Below are 23,833 nucleotides of genomic sequence, written 5' to 3'. Positions count from 1 at the left end.
ACACTGAGACAAGATTATGCAAATCATGTTAAAGTCTTAATCAAGTAAGCATAAGTAAAGCACATTGACATGGAGAAGCCAAAGAGAGTAAGAATTTTAAAAACACATAAAAAGCCTCAAATCTTTCCTATTTACTCCTCATCCCCTTGGTTGTAAGAAGGTGGGATGGCCCCTTTTAACTGGGTACTTTTTTTTTTTTTCCCAAATCAAAAGCAACATGACCTGTCTCAAGTGGAATTCCAGAGAGGGCTGCAATGGGGCTCAGACGGTGGACTGTGCCAGTGTGCTTCAGCTCAATTCCTGGCTCAGTAGTTTGCTACCTGGGTAACAAGAGCTGTTCATTTAACCTCTCTCAACCTCCAAGACCTGTTGTTGGGTGTAATCATCATCCTCATCCCATAGGGCTGTGTGAGGACGACGAATGACGTAAGCAGTGTTTAGTACATGGTGACCAGTAGGTGTCAGCTGTACTAGATGTCATTCTAGTACTGGCTCTTCTGGATTGGCTAAATGGCTTTGGTTAAACACATTATTTAAATCTCTCTGGCTTTATTTTCTGAGCCCTTACGGTTCCTCAATTCTATTAGAAGGCACTCATATGAGAAAACAAATGATCCAGGCAAGCAGGGTCATGTTTTTTTTCAAATTCATTACAAGTTTATTCCCTTGCCATATTTCAGTTTCCATTGATAAATGGGGCCTAAGGTGCTATAGAACTTGATCCCTTCAAGTTATAAGGCATTTTTCTTGAAAGTTTCCACTGCTGCAGTTAAGCCCCTGAAAAATCACTGTGGCTTTAGCTTAAGCAAGCTAATCTCTTTCAAAAAGCCAAAGAAGAGTTAGGAAAGTTATTTCTAAAATGCTTTTGCTCTTTTGAAATCCTTAAAATTTTTAAATATTAAAAAAATACTTTGGCATATTATATATAGTGTAGGAGATGAAAAACTTTTCCTCTACCTTTTTAGGTTCTGTGACTGGGCCTGAGAATTAAACTCACAAAGGCAGCTAAACAGGAGAAAAGCATACAAATTTTACTTAATCTGAATATTTCTATGTGTACACAATGCCCTTCCTATGTAAGAAATAGAAGCCCAAAGAAGTGGATAGGTCTGAGAGTTTACACACCCTTTTAACAAAGAATGGTAAATTGTGGAGATGTAATAAAACAAAGGAAAAAGGGGTTTGAGCTGGGGTCAGTAAACTGTCAGAAAGTAACTAGGAAATATATGGAGGAAACTAATGAAAGATAAAGGTTAATTTAGTATGTTTGTTTGCACAGATTCATCTCTGCATTGACTTCCCATCTCTAATGATAAGAATACTCTCCTCTTCTTGGTGAAGGCAGGCATCTTTCCTATAGAATATTTACGTCCTGCTTTTAGGTAGAAAGGGGAAGTTTGGGAGGTCTTCCAGCATCTTCTCAATTGCTTCCAGCTCAAAATAATCAACAAGCTAAAATGGCATATTTTGGGGTCACATGTTCTGATCCCCTTCAATTCCCTATCTGAAACTTCACAGGAAGCATCACATATTAAAAGCTGACTTGGTGGATGTGAAGAGAAAAATTGAATCAGTAGCTGAGTGGTAAGAGATATGCAAAAGGAGAGAAGAAGATGGATTAGAACAAGAATAAACAAACAGAACAGCAACAACATCTAAACATACTTCTCATTATACCATTAAACCAGCCTCCCAATCCTGGGAATAGGCCAGTCCAATCAAATGGTTGAGCCTCATTGATCTGATAGAGTGTTAACTTCCTGTTTTTAAAGGTACGAATTGGACACCACTTATCCTATCTGATTCACACAGAAGCAGAATTTTTCACCAATGACTGCGCAAGCTCCTCCTTGTTGGGCAGTCAGTGTATCCAGGGCACAACTATTTTGGAGTATGATAGTCGCTAAACTACTCATTTCTGACTGAAATACTTCCAGTGTTTGCACAGTAGTATTGAACTCTGGTTCTATTACCATGGGAAGATTTAGGATCACCTTTTCCAAACCATAAATTCTAAAACTTGGAAATAAGGTTCTCAACATTGAAAAGAACTTGGAGTGAGGATATAGTGGGTATTCTATGACATCTCATCTGGTATGTTTATGTGGCACTACTATATGGATGAAGGAGTCTGAGTTGGTGATGTGGCTAGCATTCAAGATACAGTACATGGTGATGGAAAGTTCCAGATATCTGAGTCCACACTGTCCTGACCTTTTAAGTGAAAACCCTTTACATGCCTTGTTGCCACATAAAATAAAAAGAGAGAAAAAGACCAGTGCTGTTCATGGTCAAAGTCAGAGTGGAATCTGCAATTCTCCAGATCTAATGTGTTTCACGACCCTTGTCATTGGTCATACTGGGATCTGCACACCTCCATGTGCCCCTGGAAGAGCAGAACTGGTTGCCATATATCTAATACAGGAGGCCTGCAATCTGGGTCTGGAAGTTCTAAGGCCTGGTTTTGTTACTTGGCCAAGTTATTCCAGGTTTTCGGTCTACTCATTCATAATTTTTGGCGTCGAGCATCCGAACTGGGGAGCACCTGAACTATCTCTGGTTGTGCAAGCGTGGCCTGGGAAACAGCTGAAACATTTGGTAATTTGGCAAAGATTTGTGCTTAAAAGGCAGTGCAGGAACCACTTATTACTTCCATGAGGGGTTTGAGAATGCTACCTATGGAATCTGACTACAGGGTTTGATGCAACACTGCCGTGGTGTATCACCTAGGAAGGGTCCAGACCCCAAACCCGGTGATCAGATGATTCCAGCCCCAGCCTTCAAACCACTGCAAATAGAGAAGAGACAAGCTATTCCTGAGAGAGCCCTGCCCAATCTACAGATTAATAAAGAGAAAAAATTTGTTATTTTTAAAAACAGCTCTGTTTGGGGTGGTTTGTTATGCAGCAATAGGTAACATGAACAAACGGTAAAGCTTGGAGTCTCTGAATGCCCGGAGTAAATCTTTTAGCAGTGGAGGCACATGATGTTTGAAGTAGGACTGAACACACTTCAGTGGGGGTAGACTGCACAGTCTAAATTTCAAGAAGTTATTTTGCATGTTACATCATCTAACTATTAACTTCAGGGCTTTGCATCTCAGAGTAGAGAAGACCTGGGCCCTGTCCCCAGGAGAAAGCTTAGGGGACAGTGAGATTGGGAGAGCAGTCCATCCCCATCCCCCACTGTGCCAGAGTGGAGGAGTGGTGTGGGAGCCACAGATCACCCATTGTTTCTGTACCTTTCGGGAGGCAAGGGGGAGGATCCCAAAGTCCTCATGGGCCCCAAGGTGGGTGCACACCGTTTCTGCTTCTGAAGTCCTTCTTTGGCTTCTGAGAACAACCCTCTCCCATTCCCTCCAACCCTTCTGGCTGTTCTCTATCCCCTTTGCAGGCTCATCCTCCTCCTCCTGACCTGGGAACATCAGGGCTGCTCAAAGCTCAGTCCTGGACCCTTCTCAGGTATAGACCTACTGTGGTATGATAAAAATAGACATTTGGTCTTTGTCCTTGGTTCCTGGAATAGAAAGGCTAAAACTCTTGGAATTTTCTGATAGGACATTTGTTATTATTTCCATTGTTAGTGTTATTTTGTTGTAACATAATTGTTTCTTATAAAGAGACCCTTTTGATCACACCTGAATTTATGCTAATGAGATGACTTAGAGTGGGCTCCGCAGAGAGCCTCCAGATGGGCTGGGTACCAGAAACACCAAGTCATTAGAGGAGTCATAACTCCACCCACTGACCTCCAGAAAGGGGCAAGGGCTGGAGACTGAGGTCCAGAGGTCTTGAAGAGCAAGGCTGGTGGGGCTTCTGGGTGGGGAGCATGTGGAGACCCTGGAGGCTGGTGCACCCAGAGGGGTCCTGGAAGTCCCATGCCCATCCCACACTCTGTCTTCTATCTCTTCCCTTTGCCACTTCCTGAGTTTTCTTCTTTATAACAAACTTGTGAACTCAAGCAGAGGGTTTTCCTGAGTTCCACGAGACATCTGGAAGCTGGAGATGGGTTGTGGGAACACTAACTTGTAGCTGGCAGGGCAGAAATGCAGGCAGCCTGGGCACCCATTTGCAAGTAGCTTCTGCAGTGGGGGCAGTGTTGTGGGACTGAGCCTCTAAACTGTGGAGACAGACAGTAGCTCCAGGTAGATAATGTCAGAATTGAATTGTTGGACACCCTGTTGGAGAACGGGTGTTAGATACCACTTGGTGTTGGAAAGAACCAGAGAAGTTCAACCTGGCCAAAACAGAATTCATGACCTTGCCCTCCCTCTATTCCTCTTCTGGGGATCCCTGCCCCAGTGACTGCTACTATCTCTACCCAACAGCTCACGTCCAAATCCTAAGGCACCTCCCTCCCCCTACCTCCCCCCACCTCCCCCCACTTGGGGCCATAAGTGTGCTACCTTGGTTTTCACTCCTAAATAGCTCTCAGATCTGTCCACCCCACAACAGCCATCTGTTAAGTATGATCACCCTTCCCTGCAACAATGGCAACAGTCTCCTACGGGGCTCACTCCATTGTTTCTGTCCCCAGTAATTTGCTCTTTGTCCTGTATCCACAATGATCTTTTCAAAATTTAAATCTGGTTAGTCACATTCATGACTCAAAACCTTTTGAGTGCCTCTCACTGCTCAAGGTTGAATGGCTGTCCCCTCCCATCCTCAGCTCTGCCAGCTCCTCCCTGCTCTCTGCCTTCAGGCCACCCTGGCCTTCTTCCAGTCCAGCCCCCTGACACTCCCTCCAACACAGAGCCTCTGCGTGGCCCAGCGTGTTCTTCCTGCAGTCCGAGCTGTTCCTTCCACCTCACCTTCCTCACAGGCCTCCCTGGCCTCCTGACCAGGTCAGATCCCGCCTTCTCAGCATCGGCCAGAGGGGCTGAGTATGTATAGTATTGGCCCCTTCAATGCACTGAGAGCTCCCCGGGGGTGGGACCTCTAGCATTTCCACCGCACAGAGGAGGGTGGGCTGGGGCTGGGACCAGTGCACCTGCATGACCCTAAGAGTGACGCCTCCTTAAATTCTATGCCCCAGCACCTCCCTCACCATCTTCCTGTCCTGGAGCGAACATGTGCCCCAATGAGGGTTGTAGCCCAAAGGGTCACCACCACCTCAAAATCTCCTTTAAGTCTTATTTTATCTTTAAAATAGCTTGTGAATTTTGTATTCAAGTCCACGATATAGCAATGTTTGTTTAAGTGTAAAAGCAATATCCTTCTCCAAATCAGAGCTGCTGCAGGAAGACAGGCTATGTGTGCCTGGGGCCTCTTGGCCACGCCCCAGGGCATGAGGTGCCACGCCCATGTCGAGACACAATCATGGAATTCCACACTGGTGTAAAACGACCAGCAAGAGTCCAGCAAAGGGACCGACAGGGCCCCCTTTACAGGACACCACTCCCAGCCCAAGATTAGTAGTGATGGGGGAAATGTCTCCTCTAAGCTGCCTGGGTTCAAATCTCTTGAGAGCCACCCTGGGGGGCCTTGGTGACGAGAAACCTTTCTGCAGTGTTGTGTCCTATCTGTGGTCAGGAATTATGTGATTCCTATTTCATGGATGGGACATCCTGTAGCTACTCAATTAATCAATGTTAGCTCTTAACATGCTTCTCACCCTCCACTCACCATCTCTTTTACCTGCCCTCTGTTAACATGGCTAAAGTCCTGGCCCCTTTCAATTCTGCCAAACCATGACATGTTTTATTTATGAAGCCTCAATTAATTACGTTTCTTAATTAGTGGTTCTGTTTCTAGAATCCCCATCTTTCTATGTAAGTAACTGTAGACACATCCACATAGGTTTAAATACGGTCCCCAGAGCCCAGCATAAGCACCCCCTTGTTAGAAATACTTCCAGACCCCAGCCCAAGCCACTGAGTCACAAACGCTAGGGAGCTGGCAGCAGTGGGACGTGTCTGTAATCCCAGCTGCCTTAGAGGCTGAGGCGGGAGGACTGCTTGAGGCCGGGAATTTGAGACCAAACTGGGCAGCATAGCAAGACCCCTATCTCGAAAAAGTTAGAAAGAAGGAAACTCTGGAAGTGGGGCCCTGTGATGTGCAACAAGCCCCCCAGTGATGTCTATGCATGCTGAAGTGCGAATCACTGACTTAGATGGCCCTCAGGGTGGCCTTAAAACTAAAACAAGAAAAACACCACTTTTAGAAGTTCCACCAACCCCCGGGTACCCCCACCCCTCCCCGGCCCCAGGTTCAGGCCTTGGCCCCTGGCAAGGCCGAACGGCAGGGCGGTGACAGCTCAGTCCGGCCCGGGCCTGGCCCCCACTCCCGGTGGGCGGGGAGGGTGCGCAGGGCTCCGGCGTCCGGTCGCGGTGGGAGGTGGTGCGTGCGGCGTGGGCGCCGGCCCCACGGGGTTCCCTCTCCTCCCTCCCTGCAGGCACCCGGGGCGCGGACTCGCGGGCGCGGCGGGCGGGACAGGGGGAGGGGCGGGACGTGCTCCTGGGCCCGGCGCGAATGGCCTCCCGCCGCTCTCGGCTGCTGGCCGTGGCCGCTCCCCCGCGCGTCCCCGCACGGTCCCCGCCCCAGTCTGGCCGCAGCCCACCCCGCGCCGCCACTGGGCGGATAGGGGCGGCGGCTCCTGCCTCCCGGCTTTCGGAAGCGCAGAGCGGAGCGCGCCTGATCGAGTCAGGCTTCCGAGTGGGATTGGAACCCGGGGCACCCTGAAGTCTGGGGAAGGCAGGAGCAGAAGGGAAGGGATGCTCTCCCTGCTTTCCGGCGGCGCGGCATGGGCCTCCTTCAAGCCTCTGCGTAGGCAAGTTTTCCCCAGTTGCGCGCTGCACCGGGGACTCGCCAGGCCCGTGAGACAGCCAAGAGGAGAGCGCTCAGTGACCCTCCGGGGGGCAGACACGTCAGGTCAAGTTCATGGGCGGGAAGACTTTGTGCACGTGGGGGTCTCTGAAGGTTGAGCGCGGCGTCTATACCCCCACTTCGAGGCACTCCAGCGGCGGAATAGACGCTAGCCCGGCCGGGGGTGCGGGTGAGGGCCCCAGGGAGTCCGCGAACGACAGGACGTCACCCCCTACACTGCACCCAAGCACTCGGGAACTCGCTTTCAGGTGTTGCAGGGGCCGCGCCTCCCCGCCCCCGGCCCTCCCCCGTCGCGGGCAGGTTCAACCAGGAGGCGGCGTGGCCCCGGAGCCGGCCCCAGGCCCGCATCCTCCTCCCACTTCGCCCTGCCGCAGCTAAAAGCCGGAGGCTCCAAAGTGGAACTAACTGTGGTGTCTTGTCGAGCCTGGGGCGACTCGCCTCGGGGAGGGCGAGCCTGAACTGCAGCCCTGCGCTCATTCCACGGTCCGAGGAGTTAGTTACGTCTCCAGAGTGGCGAACGGCGTCATGGAGCCCACAGGGGCGCGGTTAAGTTTGGAGGCGCCGGGACCAGCGCCCTTCGGAGAGACCCCGCTGGTCGAGGAACCGTCCGTCCCGGGGGTCCTCTGCGTGCAGGGTGGCGGCGACGGCGGTGGCACTTCGGAGACCCCGAGTCCTGACGCTCAGCTAGGGGACAGGCCCCTGTCCCCGAAGGAAGAGGCCGCCCTCCAGGAGCAGGAGGAGCTGCTGCAATGCCGCCGCCGCTGCCGCGCGCGCTCCTTCTCCTTGCCCGCCGACCCCATCCTGCAGGCGGCCAAGTTCCTGCAGCAGCAGCAGCAACAGGCAGCAGTGCTGGGCGGCGAAGGGGCGGAGGACGAGCCGCTCGGCCCGGGCGGCTGCTGCGCCAAGTGCAAGAAGCGGGTGCAGTTCGCGGACACGCTGGGGCTGACCCTGACCAGCGTGAAGCACTTCAGCGAGGCGGAGGAGCCGCAGGTGCCGCCCGCAGTGCTCTCGCGCCTCCGAAGCTTCCCTATGCGTGCCGAGGACCTGGAGCAGCTCGGGGGACTGCTGGCCGCGCCCCTCTCAGCGCAGCCTTCCCGGCTCCGGCCGCTCTTCCAGCTCCCGGGGCCGAGCGCCGCGGCCGAGCGCCTGCAGCGGCAGCGCGTGTGCCTGGAGCGCGTGCAGTGCTCGACGGCCTCGGGCGCGGAGGTGAAGGGCTCCGGCCGCGTGCTCAGCTGCCCTGGGCCCAGGGCCGTGACCGTGCGCTACACCTTTACCGAGTGGCGCTCCTTCCTGGACGTGCCAGCTGAGCTGCAGCCGGAGCCGCTGGAGCCACAGCCGCCAGAGGCGCAGTCGGGGGCCTCCGAGCCAGGTTCCGGGGATGCCAAGAAAGAGCCAGGCGCTGAGTCCTTCCACTTCTCGCTGTGCCTGCCCCCGGGCCTGCAGCCTGAGGGCGAAGAGCAAGCTGACGCGCGCGGCGTCGCGGTCCACTTCGCTGTCTGCTACCGCTGTGCGCAGGGCGAGTACTGGGACAACAACGCGGGCGCCAACTACACGCTGCGCTTCGCGCGCCCTGCGGACGCGCTGTGAGCCTGGAGAGCTTCGAAGAGCCGTGGGGCGGGGTTGATTAGCACGTGGAGCTCGGGCTGCCGCCCCAAGGGACTTGCTGCGACGTTTTGCTGAGCATGGCGAATCTGGCGGGAGGGGCGCGTGGAGGAAAAGGAGGGAGACGTTGAACCGTCGACTCGCACCCCAGCAGAGAAGTGAGCGGGCTTAGAGAGCCCGGGCAAAGCTCCGAAAGCCTCTGGCCCCAGTCTTCTCGTCCTTTGGACCTTTCTACAAGGCCTCTAGAGTTCCCAGCCTGCGTCAGAATAGAAAGAAACTTCCAAAGCCCGGAGCAGCTGCCTCCAAGGAAAAGGCTGCTGACTCCCGGACGTGGTTCTAAGGCCGTGGGATGGGCGTTTAACTCTAACATATTTTAGCCCTTGCAGCTTGCTGAAGACCCCTAGGGAAAGAACAAAGGTCCTGCCACCGTGCACCAACGGAAGGTGCCACGGGCTGTGGGTGGACGCGTGGGACCTTTACATCCCAACCTATTTCTCAGAGAAAACCCAGTCGCGGCTGGGTCAGGCCACCCTTTTCTTTTGACTGAGATGTGGGAAATATTTGCCCAGACTTGACATTGTTTATTTGTGCGATTGTGTACAAATGTCCTTTAAAAAAGTAAAGGCCACTCGCACCCCGTTTGACGCTGTGCTCTGTATTTTGGCTTTCGTGCGTTTGGGGAGGCGTTGGCAGTCAGCCAGTCTCTGTCAGCTGGTGATGTGCGCACTTGAAGAATTGTTAAACAACAGCCTACAAATTCCTCTCCTTCAGTCCTCCCTCTTTACTGCGAAAGGGCCCAAACTTCCCTTGTGCTTTAAAATGTTCTGTAGAAAGTGTTCTGACCCTCTCCGAATTAAGACGTTTGTGAATTGAAATGCCAGAGTCCTCGGGCAGGCCTTGGCTGTGATCTGGGAGAGCCGGGCACGCACGCCCCAGCGCCCTTTGTGTAGACAGAGCACACTGTTGTGAGACTCGCCGGGCCATTAGCGGTCAGAGAAGTTGGGCCCTTTTAGTCGCTGGACTGCGAGCGCAGGGGATGGGGGATGGAAAGGTGGCTCTTTGTTCCTCTCAGAGCCACAGTGGCGAGTGGTGACTTGATGGAAGAGGAAGCATGCCCAGCGAGTCAGTGCTGCGCAGACGCAGACGGCCACCTCTGCAGGCCTGTGGGGTGGGGTATGGACGGCCTTGGTCGCTGTGCTGGCTGTGGATGCAAGATGATGTGGCCGTCTGTGCACGGGCAGGCAGGAGGGCATCCCGAGTAAGGTCTGTCACCCCTTGACTCTGCCTCAGTGATTTCCCTTTTTTTAATTCTTCCCATTTTCCAGCACGTGGCGAGTACAATCAGTGGTTTTAGGGATGGTAGTCTCTAAGGAGGGGCGGTTTCACTGTTGCTTGATAGAACAGGGCTGGGCATGCATACTATAGCCCAAATTTGGCACATCGCCTGTTCTTGTAAGGTCTGCGACCTAGGAATAGTTTTTACATTTTGATTTTTTATTTTATTTTATTATTATTTTTTGAGACGGAGTTCCACTCTTGTCGCCCAGGCTGGAGTGCAATAGTGCAATCTTGGCTCATTGCAACCTCCGCCCTCCAGGTTCAAGCGATTCTCCTGCCTCAGCCTCCAGAGTAGCTGGGATTATAAGCATCTGCCACCACACCTGGCTAATTTTTGTATTTTTGGTAGAGACAGGGTTTCACCATGTTGGCCAGGCTAGTCTTGAACACCTGACCTCAGGTGATCCACCCGCCTTGGCCTCCCAAAGTGCTAGGATTATAGGCATGAGCCACTTCACCCGGCCTTACGTTTTTAAATTGTTGAAAAAAATTCCAAAGACAGTACTATTTGGTGGTACATGAGAATTATATAAAATCCATATTTCAGTGTTCACAAATCAGGTTTTACTGGAACACAGCCGTACACACTCGTTTCTGTCTTCTCTGTGCTGCTTCCATGCTACTGCCGCAGAGTGGAGTAGACACGGCAGAGACCAGATGGCAAAGTGGAAAATATTTACTGTCTAGCCCTTTTACAGAAGACTTGCCAACCCCTGCTCTAGAGAAGTAGTGTTTTTAAAACACTATATGCTGAGAATTATAGTTAATAAAGCATTTAGACTTTTAATGAGCTTTTGCCACTTGAAATAAACCCCCTTTGGGTAAAGGTAAAACTTTATATGACTCTCAGTAATCTTGTTTAGAATAAACACAAAAATGTGAAAAGTGCGGTTATTATTGTGTCGGATAGGGGAATCTACCTGTTGCCTTCTTTCACCTAAAAAAGTAATAACACATCAGTGCAACTGAAATACAGCACCTGTTTGAATTAGCTTCAAACTACAAAACTGCCAGGTATTTCTGTGCTTCAAAATGTGGCATCTTACACGATAGACGTATTTAGTTTGAACTTCGGGTTGGAGATATCCCTTTGACTATGGCAGTGTTTCCAAAGGAAACGGATCATAGGAAAAAATAATTTATTGATAGCAAGCCATCAGGAGTTAACAAATTACAATTTAGACTTTTAAAAATGGTCAATGGTCACATCGATGAAATAATGAATACTTAATTCATATATGCTTATAAAACTTTATGACTAAAAATAAATGACAAAATGACATAATTTTTCTGTTACTAAATATAAAAGCAATCAAGCCTTCTCATGCATCATTAGGTAATCTTGATCTGGTATACCATTTCTTAAAAGTACATTAGTGCATAACCGTGTTTTTCCTATGTATTTATAAATACATTAATTTTTAAGATATTGACAATATACATACGCTATAACATTGTTTGAAAATGCTTGTTTATGTGGCAATAAGCAACATTTTGGATTGTTTTGGATTACTTAAAATTAAATGAGGAGCCCAATATAATAATCCAGAGATCTTCTTGTCTAGTATCCTTTAAAATGGTAACCCATTGAATCTAGAATCAGAGAGAAATAGATTTTTAGTGTTATGTCCAGAAGACTTTCTATTCTGTCATAACAGCATTACTGATTTTCAGAACTATATTTTAAAGTTCAAATGATTCATTTTAAAAGGAATTATTTCATAGTATAATGAGCATCCAGTATGGCTGCTAGGAAAGGAAACCTAGTTTTGCTCTCTTCCCAGTCTCAGAGTAGTACTAACGCTTCAAATGTTCATAATTTGGTAAAATATTTTAAACAGCCCAGTATTTCACCAATGCGTGCAGCCTTTCCAAAGCATTAGCATTGGCAATCTTTTGAATGTCAATTTTATTTTATAAAAGTGCCAGCTTCTCATTGTAGACTAATAGCAAACATTACGCAGTGATGTAAAGGTAATAAAAATAGGTTTTCTTTGTTTTTGAAAAGTTATTTCAAAGGAAAGGGCAATATGGCCAGAGTCAGGAAGTATTTAAGAGTGCATTTCCTGAAAGGAACACACACACACACACACACACACACACCCCACACACACCACAAACAAAATTCTTGCCATGCAGTCAGTGCTTTTTTGCAGCAATATTTGCTTCAACTTGAGTAAGTGAAGGTCATTCTCCTTAAAAATGCAGTAACTTTAACATGTTACCTAGCTCTAGTGATAAAAACTAAGTTCTCAGCTGAGTTAATGACCCTGTCCTCCACCAGAGAGGGAGTCTAGTTTCTCCCTTATTGGCAGCGTGTCCATGGATCACTGGGTGAGGGAATGTTGGATGAATTGTGTCCCGATCTAGAGCTTCAGAAGCATGGGCTGAGAATGTGGCAGTTTGTATGAAACAATACTCTACCTGGGAACTTTCCGGTGTACGGAGCAAGGTGGTCAGCCAGTTCCAAGACCTAACTAGAGAGGCTAGGATCCTGCTCCAGGAAGCGTACTATGGACTCTGGAAGCCCACTGAGCTCTGGGGACACCAGAAGGTCTCTCCAGGGCAGCAAGAGCCGCAGCTCAGGCAGCCTTTCAGGAGCAACTGGGAAAGGGGGTAGTTGCTGTTATCCACAAACCTCGGCTGTAGGGGCAGGGGATTTTCTCCTCTCAGGTGTGCAGTGGGCTTTCCATTCTGACCATCCCCTCACGCAGCGTCCTTTTTTCTGCCTTGACCCAGGTTGAGGGCTTCCCTGCAACGCTGCGGCTCTTGAGCCTGTCCACAAGGAGTCCACCCACAGGGAAGCACAGCCTTCCCGCTCAGTTCATTTTAGGAGCGTTAGTGTCAGACTCTTCATACATCATTTCACAGGTTTCCATATTTCAGCTTTCTGGCACAACGGTTTCTATTGTAGCAGGCTAAGATCTTTCATTCCCCGACTCAGCTGTGTGTTTCTTTGGCGTGTTGTGGCCTGGAGCTTTGTGGGACAGAGTGATTGGTGCCACGTGTTCTTTGTCAGGAGTGTAAGGAACAGCCCTAGGGAGGAAATGTGATTTGTGTGTCTGTGTGTGTGGCATCATGAAACGAAATCAAACTTGCATTTTTGGTTCACACAATAGGACCCAGGTTTGGAGATTAAAAGACTATGCCGTGACTTGTGGAAACTGAACTGGCAACACGGATCGTGAGCTATTTGCAGTCCAGCGTTTGTCCAGCCAGTCCCCAAGATGCGGGACCCGATGGGGTCCTGGAATCGGGGATGTGCTGCCTGAAGTCACTAAGGCAAGGGGCTGGGAACAGCTGACAACCTGGGCTCATTGCAGTGTCCCGGCCTCCCCTCCCACACAGTGGTTCTGGCTGTCTTGTGTGTAAGTGGGCAGGTGCTTGGAAACCTGGGAAACACTGTTTTTTGCTTCCAGACCACAAAATAGACACATTCCACCTTGTGATCTGTTGCGTTCCTCTTTGGACTCCCTGTAGCTGATCAGGGAGGTGCCATCAGAACGCAGCCGTCACCGATCCTTAAATCCTCCAAGGTCTGGTTGTTAGAGGGCTAAATACCGTAACTTCAGGCATATTCAGATTTCAACTCTTTTGAATCTTTTTGGTAGACATTGCATTTGCTTTTTGTGAAGTCTAGTTCTTTGACTTTGGTAGACTGTGAACAGGAAAATTTTGGAAAGAACAGAGGCACATGTCAGCTAAATGAAGATGTTTGAGATGGCAAAGATCAAGGGCTTCTTTTTAAGATTTGCTGGTGAGATTTTCCTGCTGAGTTGGGTACTAGAAGAATCAAATAGGTGAGATCAATGGAGTAGTAAAAGGCTATTTAACTAAGTCATGAGTTCAGAGCAAGTTCAACCAGAATCTCCACATTTATACAAACCACACGTACACATATGCAAACTTTTCTGGTAAGGCAAAGTCATTTTCAAGTGACTTATAAGACATTTAAGGAGATTGGGCTGGTATAATTTCTCTGATTGTAGTTCCTCCTCCCATTCTCATCGCTGTCATTGGTCAGGTCCTGTTCTTTGAAACTTGTTACCTGAGGTCATTTCCCACAGAGTCAACAGCATCCTAACATAGCTGGAAATAGGCAATTCGGTCTGAAAATCTGGATGGAATTAGGAGTGGGGCAGACAGATTTCATGAACTAAGCTTGAAACATTTTATCTTTAAGTTGAAAATTTCATGAGCACATCCTGCAGATGGTTTTCCTAGAAGTAGCTACTCTAGGGTCAGGTTGAGGAAGCGTCCACTCTGGCAGATGACAATTTTATGTTCCTGGGAAACTAACAGCCCTTAAAGGGATAGTCTCGCTGTGCTCTCTGAGGATGTGCAGTTTCAGCTCCTCCCTTGATGGCTTTGGGTAAAGAACCCTTGTCATCAGGAGGCTGTTCTGGAGCAGGTGAGGCACCATCTTTATAAACCCTTAGTAGGTGAAAGAACTCACTATTTCCCTGAAAGTTTTTCTTCCCATAGATCTTACATTGTATGTTAAAAATAGCCGGCCGTGGTGGCTCACGCCTGTAACCCCAACACTTTGGGAGGCTGAGGCGGGCAGATCACAAGGTCAGGAGTTCAAGACCAGAAACCCCGTCTCTACTAAAAATATGAAAATAAATATTAGCTGGGTGTGGTGGTACACGCCTGTAGTCCCAGCTACCCGGGAGGCTGAGGCAGAATAATCCCTTGAACCCGGGAGGCGGAGGTTGCAGTGAGCTGAGATCGTGCCACTGTACTCCGGCCTGGGTGACAGAGGGAGACTCCATCTCAAAAAAAAAAAAAAAGTGCAATGACTATGTTCAGAACCACCGTAAGTAGGCTGAGGCATTCTGTTTGCGTTCCTTTCGGTCTGGTGAAGCAGCAGTCATGTTTATGTGCACAGACTTCAGGCATTTTTTTTTAAATTGCATTTTTCAGCCAGCAAACCCAGAGCCCCTGTGACGCTTGGATCACCATCAGGTGCAGAACCTGGGATTAGTGAGTTTGTTTGCTGCATTAGGATTGTAAAAGCATAGATCCAACTGGGTGTGAAGGTCCCCAAGATATCTGTGAATATACTTGGATATTAAACTGCAGACAAGTGTTAACAATGAAACACACGATATGCTCTTTGGAAATAAAATAACTCAGTACACATTTAGAAAGGTCTGTGAGCCCCCCACCTGCAACCCCTCCCAAAAAACCACCTGAACTAGATGTTGCTTTTGTAACCAGAATCCTGAGCTATTTTGGATTGTGCTGTTTACCAAAGTAATTAAAGATGAATTTATATGTTGGTGCAATGAGCCCTGGAGGACTGATTTTTTTTTTTTTTTTTCTGGCAGAGGAAACAATGCCTTTAAGATGTATTGTAAAAATATTAAGTTCTGAGGCCAGGGGCTGTCCCTGCCTAGCATGGCCCACCACTATGACAGTGGAGGGGATGGAACCGCTGCCTTGGGGCTCCAAGCCCAGGCTGTGGGTTATTCTCCCTGGCCTCTGCTGACTCTGGCCTGGGCAGAAGTGCCCAGATGCTGCTTCAAAGGCAAAGGCAGAGCTTTCTGAGCCTTCACTTTAGACTCTGCCACATCCAGTTGACTCAGAAAATCTTACAAAATGAGTCTGGTATATCCAGCTGTAATTTGTCACTCTACACATTTTTTTTTTGTTTGTTTTTTGAGACGGAGTCTTGCTCTGTCGCCCAGGCTGGAGTGCGGTGGCGCCATCTCGGCTCAGTGCAAGCTCCGCCTCCTGGGTTCACACCACTCTCCTGCCTCAGCCTCCCGAGTAGCTGGAACTACAGGCACCCGCCACCACGCCTGGCTAATTTTTTGTACTTTTAGTAGAGACGGAGTTTCACCATGTTAGCCAGGATGGTCTCGATCTCCTGACCTCATGATCCGCCCGCCTCGGCCTCCCAAAGTGCTGGGATTACAGGTGTGAGCCACCGTTCCCAGCCACAAAAATTTTTTTTAAAAAGAGTCTGTACTATCTGGTTAGATTTGTTAGATTCAAGGGTGTCTATAACAATTCGGCCCCATTCTCTGCAGGCACACGCATGAGAGGCAACAGCAGATGCTTGTGGTCCATTAACCATTACGTGATAGCAGGGGTTTGGGATTGTAGGGCAAGGGAGACCCAATTTCATGTGCAATGGCTTCCTTGTGAGTAATAGTCCATCGTCCACCATTGTAATATCACTGAAATGTCCAGGTCATTTCTTCAGGGTCTGAAAATGCAAGGTAGCCTAGCCGGGTGTGTGTCTGGAGTCCCTGAGCTTTCTCAGGATGCTGCCTGTGCAGGATCCTGACTTGCCAGTGGGCCTGATGAGGCCCCCGACCCCAACTGGGGCAGAGACAGCCATCCACTTCTGTTGGTAAACTGTCTGACTTAACTGAAACCAGATGGGGCTGGGTGCTCCTTCATCAGCTACGCAAGTAGTGATAAGCCATGGTGAGAACGAGCCACTATGGTAGACGGTGTATTTTAATGTGATTACGTGGAATTTTATACAGTTCCTTCTAATAAGGTGAAAGAAAAAACCTCATGTACCTCTGTTTTAAGATTTGCTTGAGGCCAGGTGCAGTGGCTCATGCCTGTAACCCTAGCACTTTGGGAGGCTGAGGCAGTAGGTTCATTTGAGGCCAGGAGTTCAAGATAAGCCTGGACAACAAAGCAAGACCCCATCTCTATAAAATTTTTTTTAAAAATTAGCCAGGCCTGATGGCACACACCTGTAGTCCAAGCTAGTCAGGAGGCTTAGGTGGGAGCATCGCTTGAGCCAAGGAGTTTGAGGCTGCAGTGAACTATGATGGCACCACTGGACTCCAGCCTGGATGACAGAGTGAGATCCTGTTTCTTAACACAACAAAACAACAAATTAGAAAAAACATTTGCTTGAGCAACGTGCCTGGTGGAATATTAGGGATGACTAACAGATTTCTGTGAATGTGGTTTTGACAGTGTTTATTTACACTGAAAACTACTGCAGTCCAAGCCCAGCCTTCAGCTGTCTCCTTGGTTTTTAAACAGGGTAATTCTATGCGTGTGGCTTGAAAATGTCTGTTCAACTCTGAGGATTTTCTTGTACTTTTTGTTTGCTGCGCGACTGTATGGTTATGTTTCTGTATGTATTACACCTAAACATTGTGGAACCAAAGCCCTGATTTGAATACAGAATGTAAGCAATGTGCTACTTTAAAAAGGATCGCTGAAGGGAAAGGGGGATGAAGAGGAGTTGGTTAATGGGTAAAAATATACGGTTAGATAGAAGGAATATGTTTAATATTCGGTAGTACTGGAGGGAAAGTATAGTTCACAATAATTTACTGTATTTTAAAATAGCCAGGAGAGAAGATTTGTAATGTTTTCAACACCAAGATAACTGTTTGAGATGATGGATAGTGCAGTTACCCTGATATGATCATCACACATATTATACAGGTATCAGAATAGCACATGTACCCCAAATATGTACAACTATTATATATCAATTAAAGATTTAAAAGTGATCATTGTGTCTACAAACATTTTTTGGTGCTCACAGTCGGGGAGAGGGTGTGAGTCTGGCATCTAGTGGTAGGACCCCTGGGTGTTGCTAGACAGCTCCTCATAATAAAGAATTATTTGACCTAAAACCTGTTAAAGGAAAAACCTTAGACAAATTAAATTTAACAGAGTTTAACCAAGCAAAGAACTATTCATGAGTCAGGCAGCCTGGGGACTAGAATAGATGCAGAGAGGCTTCCAGTGCAACCACGTGGTGGAAGAAGATTAATGAACAGAAAAAGGCAAGTGACGTACAGAAAATGGAAGTGAAGTACAGAAACAGCCGGATTGGTTACAACTTATTGCCTTATTTGAAGCTGATTTCAACAGTTGGCTGCCTGTGATTGGCTGAAACTCAATGATTGGCACAAATGTAGGTTACAGTCTGTTTACATATCCAGTTAGGTTACAGTGCACTATGTACAGAAAAACCTCTAGGCCAAACTTAAAATATGTAAGGAGACAGCTTTAGGATAAACTTAATTTAACAAACCTCATTGCTGAGGTTAAAAACCCTGAGTATTGGCCGGGTGCGGTGGCTCATGCCTATAATCCCAGCACTTTGGAAGGCTGACTCAGGTAGGTCATTTGAGGTCAGGAGTTCGAGGCCAGCCTGGCCAATGTGGTGAAACCTCATCTCCACTAAAAATACAAAAATTAGCCAGGCATGGTGGCTCACCCCTGTCGTCCCAGCTACTTGGGAGGCTGAGGCAGGATTGCTTAAGCCCAGGGGGTGGAGGCTGCAGTGAGCCAAGATTGCATAACTGCACTACAGCCTGGGCAACAGAGTGAGTCTCCATCTCAAAAAAACAAAAAACAAACAAAACAAAACAAACCCCGGGTATTATGCCAAAGTAGATTTCCTGATTTTGACAATGTACTATGATTACAAAAGACATTTTCATTGTGGAAATCTGTGTGAAGGGTATATGGGACCTGTGTGTGCTATTTCTGCAATTTCTTGTGAGTTTTAAACCATTTCACAATAAGAGTTACAATAATAAAAATTAAGCAAAACCTTACAAAAAAAAAGAGAGATAGAGAGAAAAAACTACCACTAGGTGGGTGCAGTAGTGCATCCCTGTAATCTCAGCACTTTGGGAAACTGAGGTGGGAGGATTGCTTGAGGCCAGGAGTTTGAGACCAGCCAGGACAACATAGTGAGACCCTATATCTACAAAGAAATTTAAAAATTAGCTGGGTGTGGTGGCGCACCCCTGTAGTCCCAGCTACTTGGGAGGCTGAGGTAGGAGGATTGCTTGAGCCTGGGAGGTAGAGGCAGCAGCGAGTCATGATCATGCCACTGCACTCCAGTCTGATGACAGAGCAAGACTGTTTCAAAAAAACAAACACAAAAATCCAACCCTACCACTGAGTAGTGTATAAAGCATTGGTGAAGAAGTACCCTTAGCTATGGGGGAGGTGGCCTGTGTGGGGATGAGGCACTGGCTCCAGGACAGCCAGGCCTGCAGGTACCACCAGCTCGCCCCTGGCTAGCCAAGTGCTTTCAGACAAGACCCTTAAAATAGTGAGTTTTCCTGCTTGCAAAATAGGGGCAGTAACTCCTGCCTAATATAGCTTGTTGTGAGCACTGAGGGAAGTCAGTTGTGAAGTGCCAAGCAAGCCGTTGGTCTCAGCATCTTTCTCTTTTCCCTCTGGCCTCTGCCAGTTTGGTTTTTGCTGATTTTATTCTGAGGATAAACAGTGTCTGGCTCCAGCTGAATGTAGGAAGCATAACTGAATCTTGCAGTTGGGAGAACAAATGATAGCAGCCCTGAGTGTGCTAACCAGACGAACTGTTTTTGCTACCTGGGCAGAAAGCATCCATTTGCTTCTTGTCCACATGGCAGGATGCTCTTAGTTTGTTTTGTGGTCTATAACAGGATACCCGGAACTGGACAATTTATAAAGAAAGGGAATTCATGTCTTACAGTTACAGAGGCTGAGGAGTCCACGGTGAAGGAGCTGCGTGTGGTGAGGGCCTTCTTGCTGGTGGAGACTCCCTGAAGAGTTCTGAGGTGATGCAGAGCATCACGTGGTGAGGGGGCTGAGCAGGCGTGTTCAGGTTTCTCTTCCTCTTCTTAGAAAGCCACCAGTCTAACGTATCTATATATTTGAGATGGGGTCTTGTTCTGTCACCCAGGCTGGAGTATAGTGGCACGATCAGGGCTCATGGCAGCCTCGATCTCCTGGGCTAAAGTGATCCTCGAGCCTCAGCCTCCTAATTAGCTGGGACTACAGGCATAAGCCACCACACCTGGATCATTTTTGTTGATTTTTTATAGAGACAGCATCTCACTATGTTTTCCAGGCTGGTCTCTAACTCCTGAGCTCATGGAATCCTCCTGCTTCAGCCTCCTAAAGTGCTGGGATTACAGGTGTGATCCACTGCACCCGGCCAATAAATTAATATATTAATGGATTAATCTATTCATGATGGCAGAGCCTGCATGAACTGATCACCTCTTAAAGGCCCCCTTCTCTCAATACTGCCACTTTGGGATTCAGTTTCAACATGAGCAATGAAGGAGACAAATACTCAAACCACCACAGATGTGTATTAAGCATGCACATCATTATGACATCATATACATGGTGTACACACGCTAATCTCACCTACATACACTGCCTTTCCTTACGACAGCCTCTTCTGAGAGTATCCGCCCGATCTGAGGCAGCTACTCTTGAGGGGCCTCCTGTTTGCTGTCTGTTCTTTTTGTTTTTGTGTGTTTTAAACGACAACAAAAAATTATTTTTAGAGATAGGATCTTGCTATGTTGCCCAGGCTGGCCTTGAACTCCTGGGCCAGGCAGTCCTCCTGCCTTGGCCTCCTGAGTGGCTGGGACTACGGGGTGCACCACCACACCCAGCTTGGACCTTAATTTCTATGGACAACTCCACACCTACATCTACAGATACAGTCTCTGCGTTTACACATCCTGCTTCATTCCAAACCCAGCCAGCTCCACACATGCAAGGAAATGGCATTTTCTTCATTCAGATGGACCCTCAGCCTCCCCCGGGTTGGCATCGTGAATAGCTGTTAGGGCAGGGCCAGCAGGCCACGTGGCTCTGCTCTGCTCAGGAGCGGTGTAGGGCCGGGCGGCCTTTGGATGCAGGCTGCCCACAGCAGAGAGCTGCTTCTCAGCCTGAGTTTGGCCCAGAGATGCCCGCTTCACATCAATGCCATTCTCATAAGCAAACCCATTTACATACCTTGGAGTGGGCCTGTCACTGTGCAAACCTGTTTGGCAGGATCTCCTGAACCAGAACAACCTCACGATCAGAAATCCACCTAGGTACAGGAGTGTGTACACATGAGCGCCAGGAGACACACACAACATTGACAGTGGCTTTATCTGCTATAGTCAAAAGCTGGGAGCAATGCATGCTGCGAATGGCCCACCTGAGGCAGGGTGGCTGGAACAGAGTGAGGGAGGTACACGTCCACATGCCTCATCTTACATCACCCGAGGCACGCACCCATCGGTGTCAGGTGGGCAGAACCCCTGGTGTCCTCACTTGTCAACTGTGTCTCTCCCTTGCTGAGGGGAATGGCTGCTTTCGACTTGGTTAGGTACTCATAGGATGTGAAGCCGCTTTCCTGGATGACTTTACTCAATCCTAACTCTCAGCTGGGGGGTGGGCTGGAGGAACACCTATTCTTCACACCTGGTTGCGGACAGGACTTTTCCCATATTTGTGGTCTCTCCCCTGCCACTCCCCTGCAACCACTGCTCACAGTCACCTGCTCGGTGGGTGACAGCCATTGTCCACACTGACGGGTGGCATCAGCTCGTCTATCAGAGGTTCTGAGGGTGGGTCACAGCTTTCTTCTCTCTTTTTGTACCAGTGGGGGCTACAACCTGGGCAGCGCCTGTGCTTTGCAGACTCATGTTTCCCTTGGATTTGAGGGGGCTGGTTGAAGATACACACTTACAGATTTTTTTTTTTTTCCCCTAAAGACAGGGTCTCACTCTGTTACCTAGGCTAGAGAGCAAAGGCCTGATCTAGGCTCACTGCAACCTCCACCTCCTGGGCTCAGGTGATCTTCCTAGCTCAGCCTCCTGAGTAGCTGGGACCACTATAGCACGTGCCACCACACTCGGCTAATTAAAATACACACACACACACGTTATATACATATATGTTATATATATGTTACGTACATATATATGTTATATATATATATATATATTTATTTTTTTTTTGTAGAGATGAGGCCTCACTATATTGCCCAAGCTGATCTTGAATTACTGTGCTCAAGTGATCCTCCCATCTTGGCCTCCCAAAGTGCCAGGATAGAACCAATTTTGACTCTCATGTTGTTCATTGTAGTCTATGTCAATTATCAAGGTGACATTCTGTCTCTATGATCTTCATATTTTTTTATTTCTTTTCTTTTGTTTTGAGATGGGGTCTTGCCATGTTGCCCAGGCTGGCCTTGAACTCCTGGCCTCAAGCAATCCTCCCACCTTTGCTTCCTGAGTTGCTGGAATTACAGGTGTGAGTCACTGCAGCTGGCACATTATTCCTAGTTTATTGTTGAAGAAATTGACTGTCAGAAGGTTGAGTCATGTGCCAGGAAATAAGAGCCTGAGCTTGGATTTGAACCCAGGTCAATCTGACCCAGATCCACTGCTCTTAACAATCTACTCATAAAACAAATACACACACAGAGAAGACAGCACATCTGCACTTGATTCTCCCCTCCTTAGTCTCTCCACAGGATGCAGCCCTAGACATTTGGACCTGTTAATGCCTTCCTGTCTTTACCACCTTGGACCTGTCATGGCGGTTCTGCAGGACTGAGCAGGACGAGGTCCCATTCTCAGTAGGGAACTTACCTACTAAAAAATGGGACTTTACCTCTTGCAGGTCTCAACATGGCCCCGTATTTCAATAAAACCCAGCATGTGCCAAACTGCAAGTTACAGAAACTGATATAAGCCAGCTTGAGCAAGAAGGAGAGCTGGCTCATGGATGCTGGGTTCTTGTGAATCTAAGGGCTGTGGGGCCTCTCCAGGGCCTGGAAGCCAAGACATATGGAGTCCTGGAACCAGCAGGAACAGTCCCTGCCTCATCTCTGATCTCGACGGCTCATTCTTCTCTCCCTCCAGACCGGATTTCTCTTCTCTGTCTACATGATGGATGGAAGATGGCTGCTCTGGACCTCCCAGGCCTATGTCATCTGAGCTCCATCCAGCAAGAATCCCAGACAGAAACAGCAGCTCTCACTCCTAGCTCTTTTTTTGTTTTTTTGAGATGGAGTCTCGCTCTGTTGCCCAGGCTGGAGTGCAGTGGCATGATCCTGGCTCACTGCAAGCTCTGCCTCCTGGGTTCACGCCATTCTCCTGCCTCAGCTTCCCAAGTAGCTGGGACTACAGGCACGTGCCACCACGCCTGGCTAATTTTTTCTATTTTTAGTAGAGTCAGGGTTTCACCGTGTTACCAGGATGGTCTTCATCTCCTGACCTCATGATCTGCCCGCCTCAGCCTCCTGAAGTGCTGGGATTACAGGCGTGAGCCACCGCATCTGGCCAACTCCTAGTTCCAAGAGAAAGTACTTGGCCTACTTGGGGACGGGTGTCATCCCAGTTCCATCAGCTGCGGTTAGAGGTGGGGATGGGGTTATGATGCAAAATGGTGGTCAAGAGCCCCCAACTCCTGTTGTGAAGGATCAAAAGAGGTTTCTGTGAGCTTGGCTGATACCCCAATGTCTCTACTGCAACCAGGACACTGCAAAACACAGGCATACAGCGGTGCGTGAGGTGTGTTCCTGTGGACGTGTGTTTCTGTTAAGGGGGATGTGCTGTTGCCTGCCTCTTATTTCAGTGAGGGGCATTCTCCCTGCCAGTCTTTCAGGATCAAAGCGCTGGTGTTATCTTTGCTTCGCCCCCATCCTTTATTCTGTGTCTCCATTACTTATCCAGTCCATCATTTGGAAATGCCTTTTAGATTCATTCTTTCTTCTCCATCTGACCCATACAGACACTGCCCTCTGCCAGCCCCTAGTCCCCTCACATCTCCATGCCTGCCACAGGGCCCTAGCTGGTCCCCCTCCTCACTCAGTGGCCACTCTGTATCTCCCCCTAGCTGCTCCACCACACATCGCTGCCATACATCGCTGTTCCCTTGCATAACAGCTCCCTTTCCCACCACATAACCCCCACACGCCTGGCTCAGGTAGAAGTAGTTCCTCCTTCTGAATATTACTCCCTCCCTCTTCCAGCCCTATTTTATCTGTGCCTCTCCCAGGGAATTTATAGAACCCGTAAAGCTATTTACATACATGTCTTAAGGACAATGCAAAATGTTCTGTGATTAACGGATGATGAATCCATGTTTGGTCCATTTCTTCATCCCCTAAGGTATCTGGCAGTTTCTAGAAGGAATGACACAGGAGCTAACAGTTATTGCTTACTGTACATTAAACCTCGTGAAAGAATTTTGTGTTATGCATTTAAAATCCTTATAGCAACCCTGCAAAGTAGGTATGTGATTAACTCCTTTCTATGAATGAGGAAACAGAA

The 23,833-nt window shown here is 48.4% G+C and overlaps 1 protein-coding gene across 1 annotated transcript; it reads left to right on the top strand.

The window, feature by feature from the left end:
- The first annotated feature begins 6,581 nt into the window (after window positions 1–6,581).
- Window positions 6,582–9,066, top strand: PPP1R3G (protein phosphatase 1 regulatory subunit 3G). The gene has a single exon (XM_005554128.5). The coding sequence runs from the start codon at window positions 7,350–7,352 to the stop codon at window positions 8,409–8,411; it is 1,062 nt and encodes a 353-aa protein (XP_005554185.3). The 5' UTR covers window positions 6,582–7,349; the 3' UTR covers window positions 8,412–9,066.
- Window positions 9,067–23,833: the final 14,767 nt, after the last annotated feature.

This window comes from Macaca fascicularis, chromosome 4 (genome assembly GCF_037993035.2).
Source record: "Macaca fascicularis isolate 582-1 chromosome 4, T2T-MFA8v1.1".
NCBI lineage: Eukaryota > Metazoa > Chordata > Mammalia > Primates > Cercopithecidae > Macaca > Macaca fascicularis.
The sequence above is the reverse complement of the archived record's forward strand: the minus strand, read 5'-3'. Positions and strand labels throughout refer to the sequence as shown.

What these genes read in the sequence shown, in the direction of transcription:
- PPP1R3G (XM_005554128.5), top strand. Translation starts at nt 7,350, where the DNA reads ATGGAGCCCACAGGGGCGCGGTTAAGTTTGGAGGCGCCGGGACCAGCG.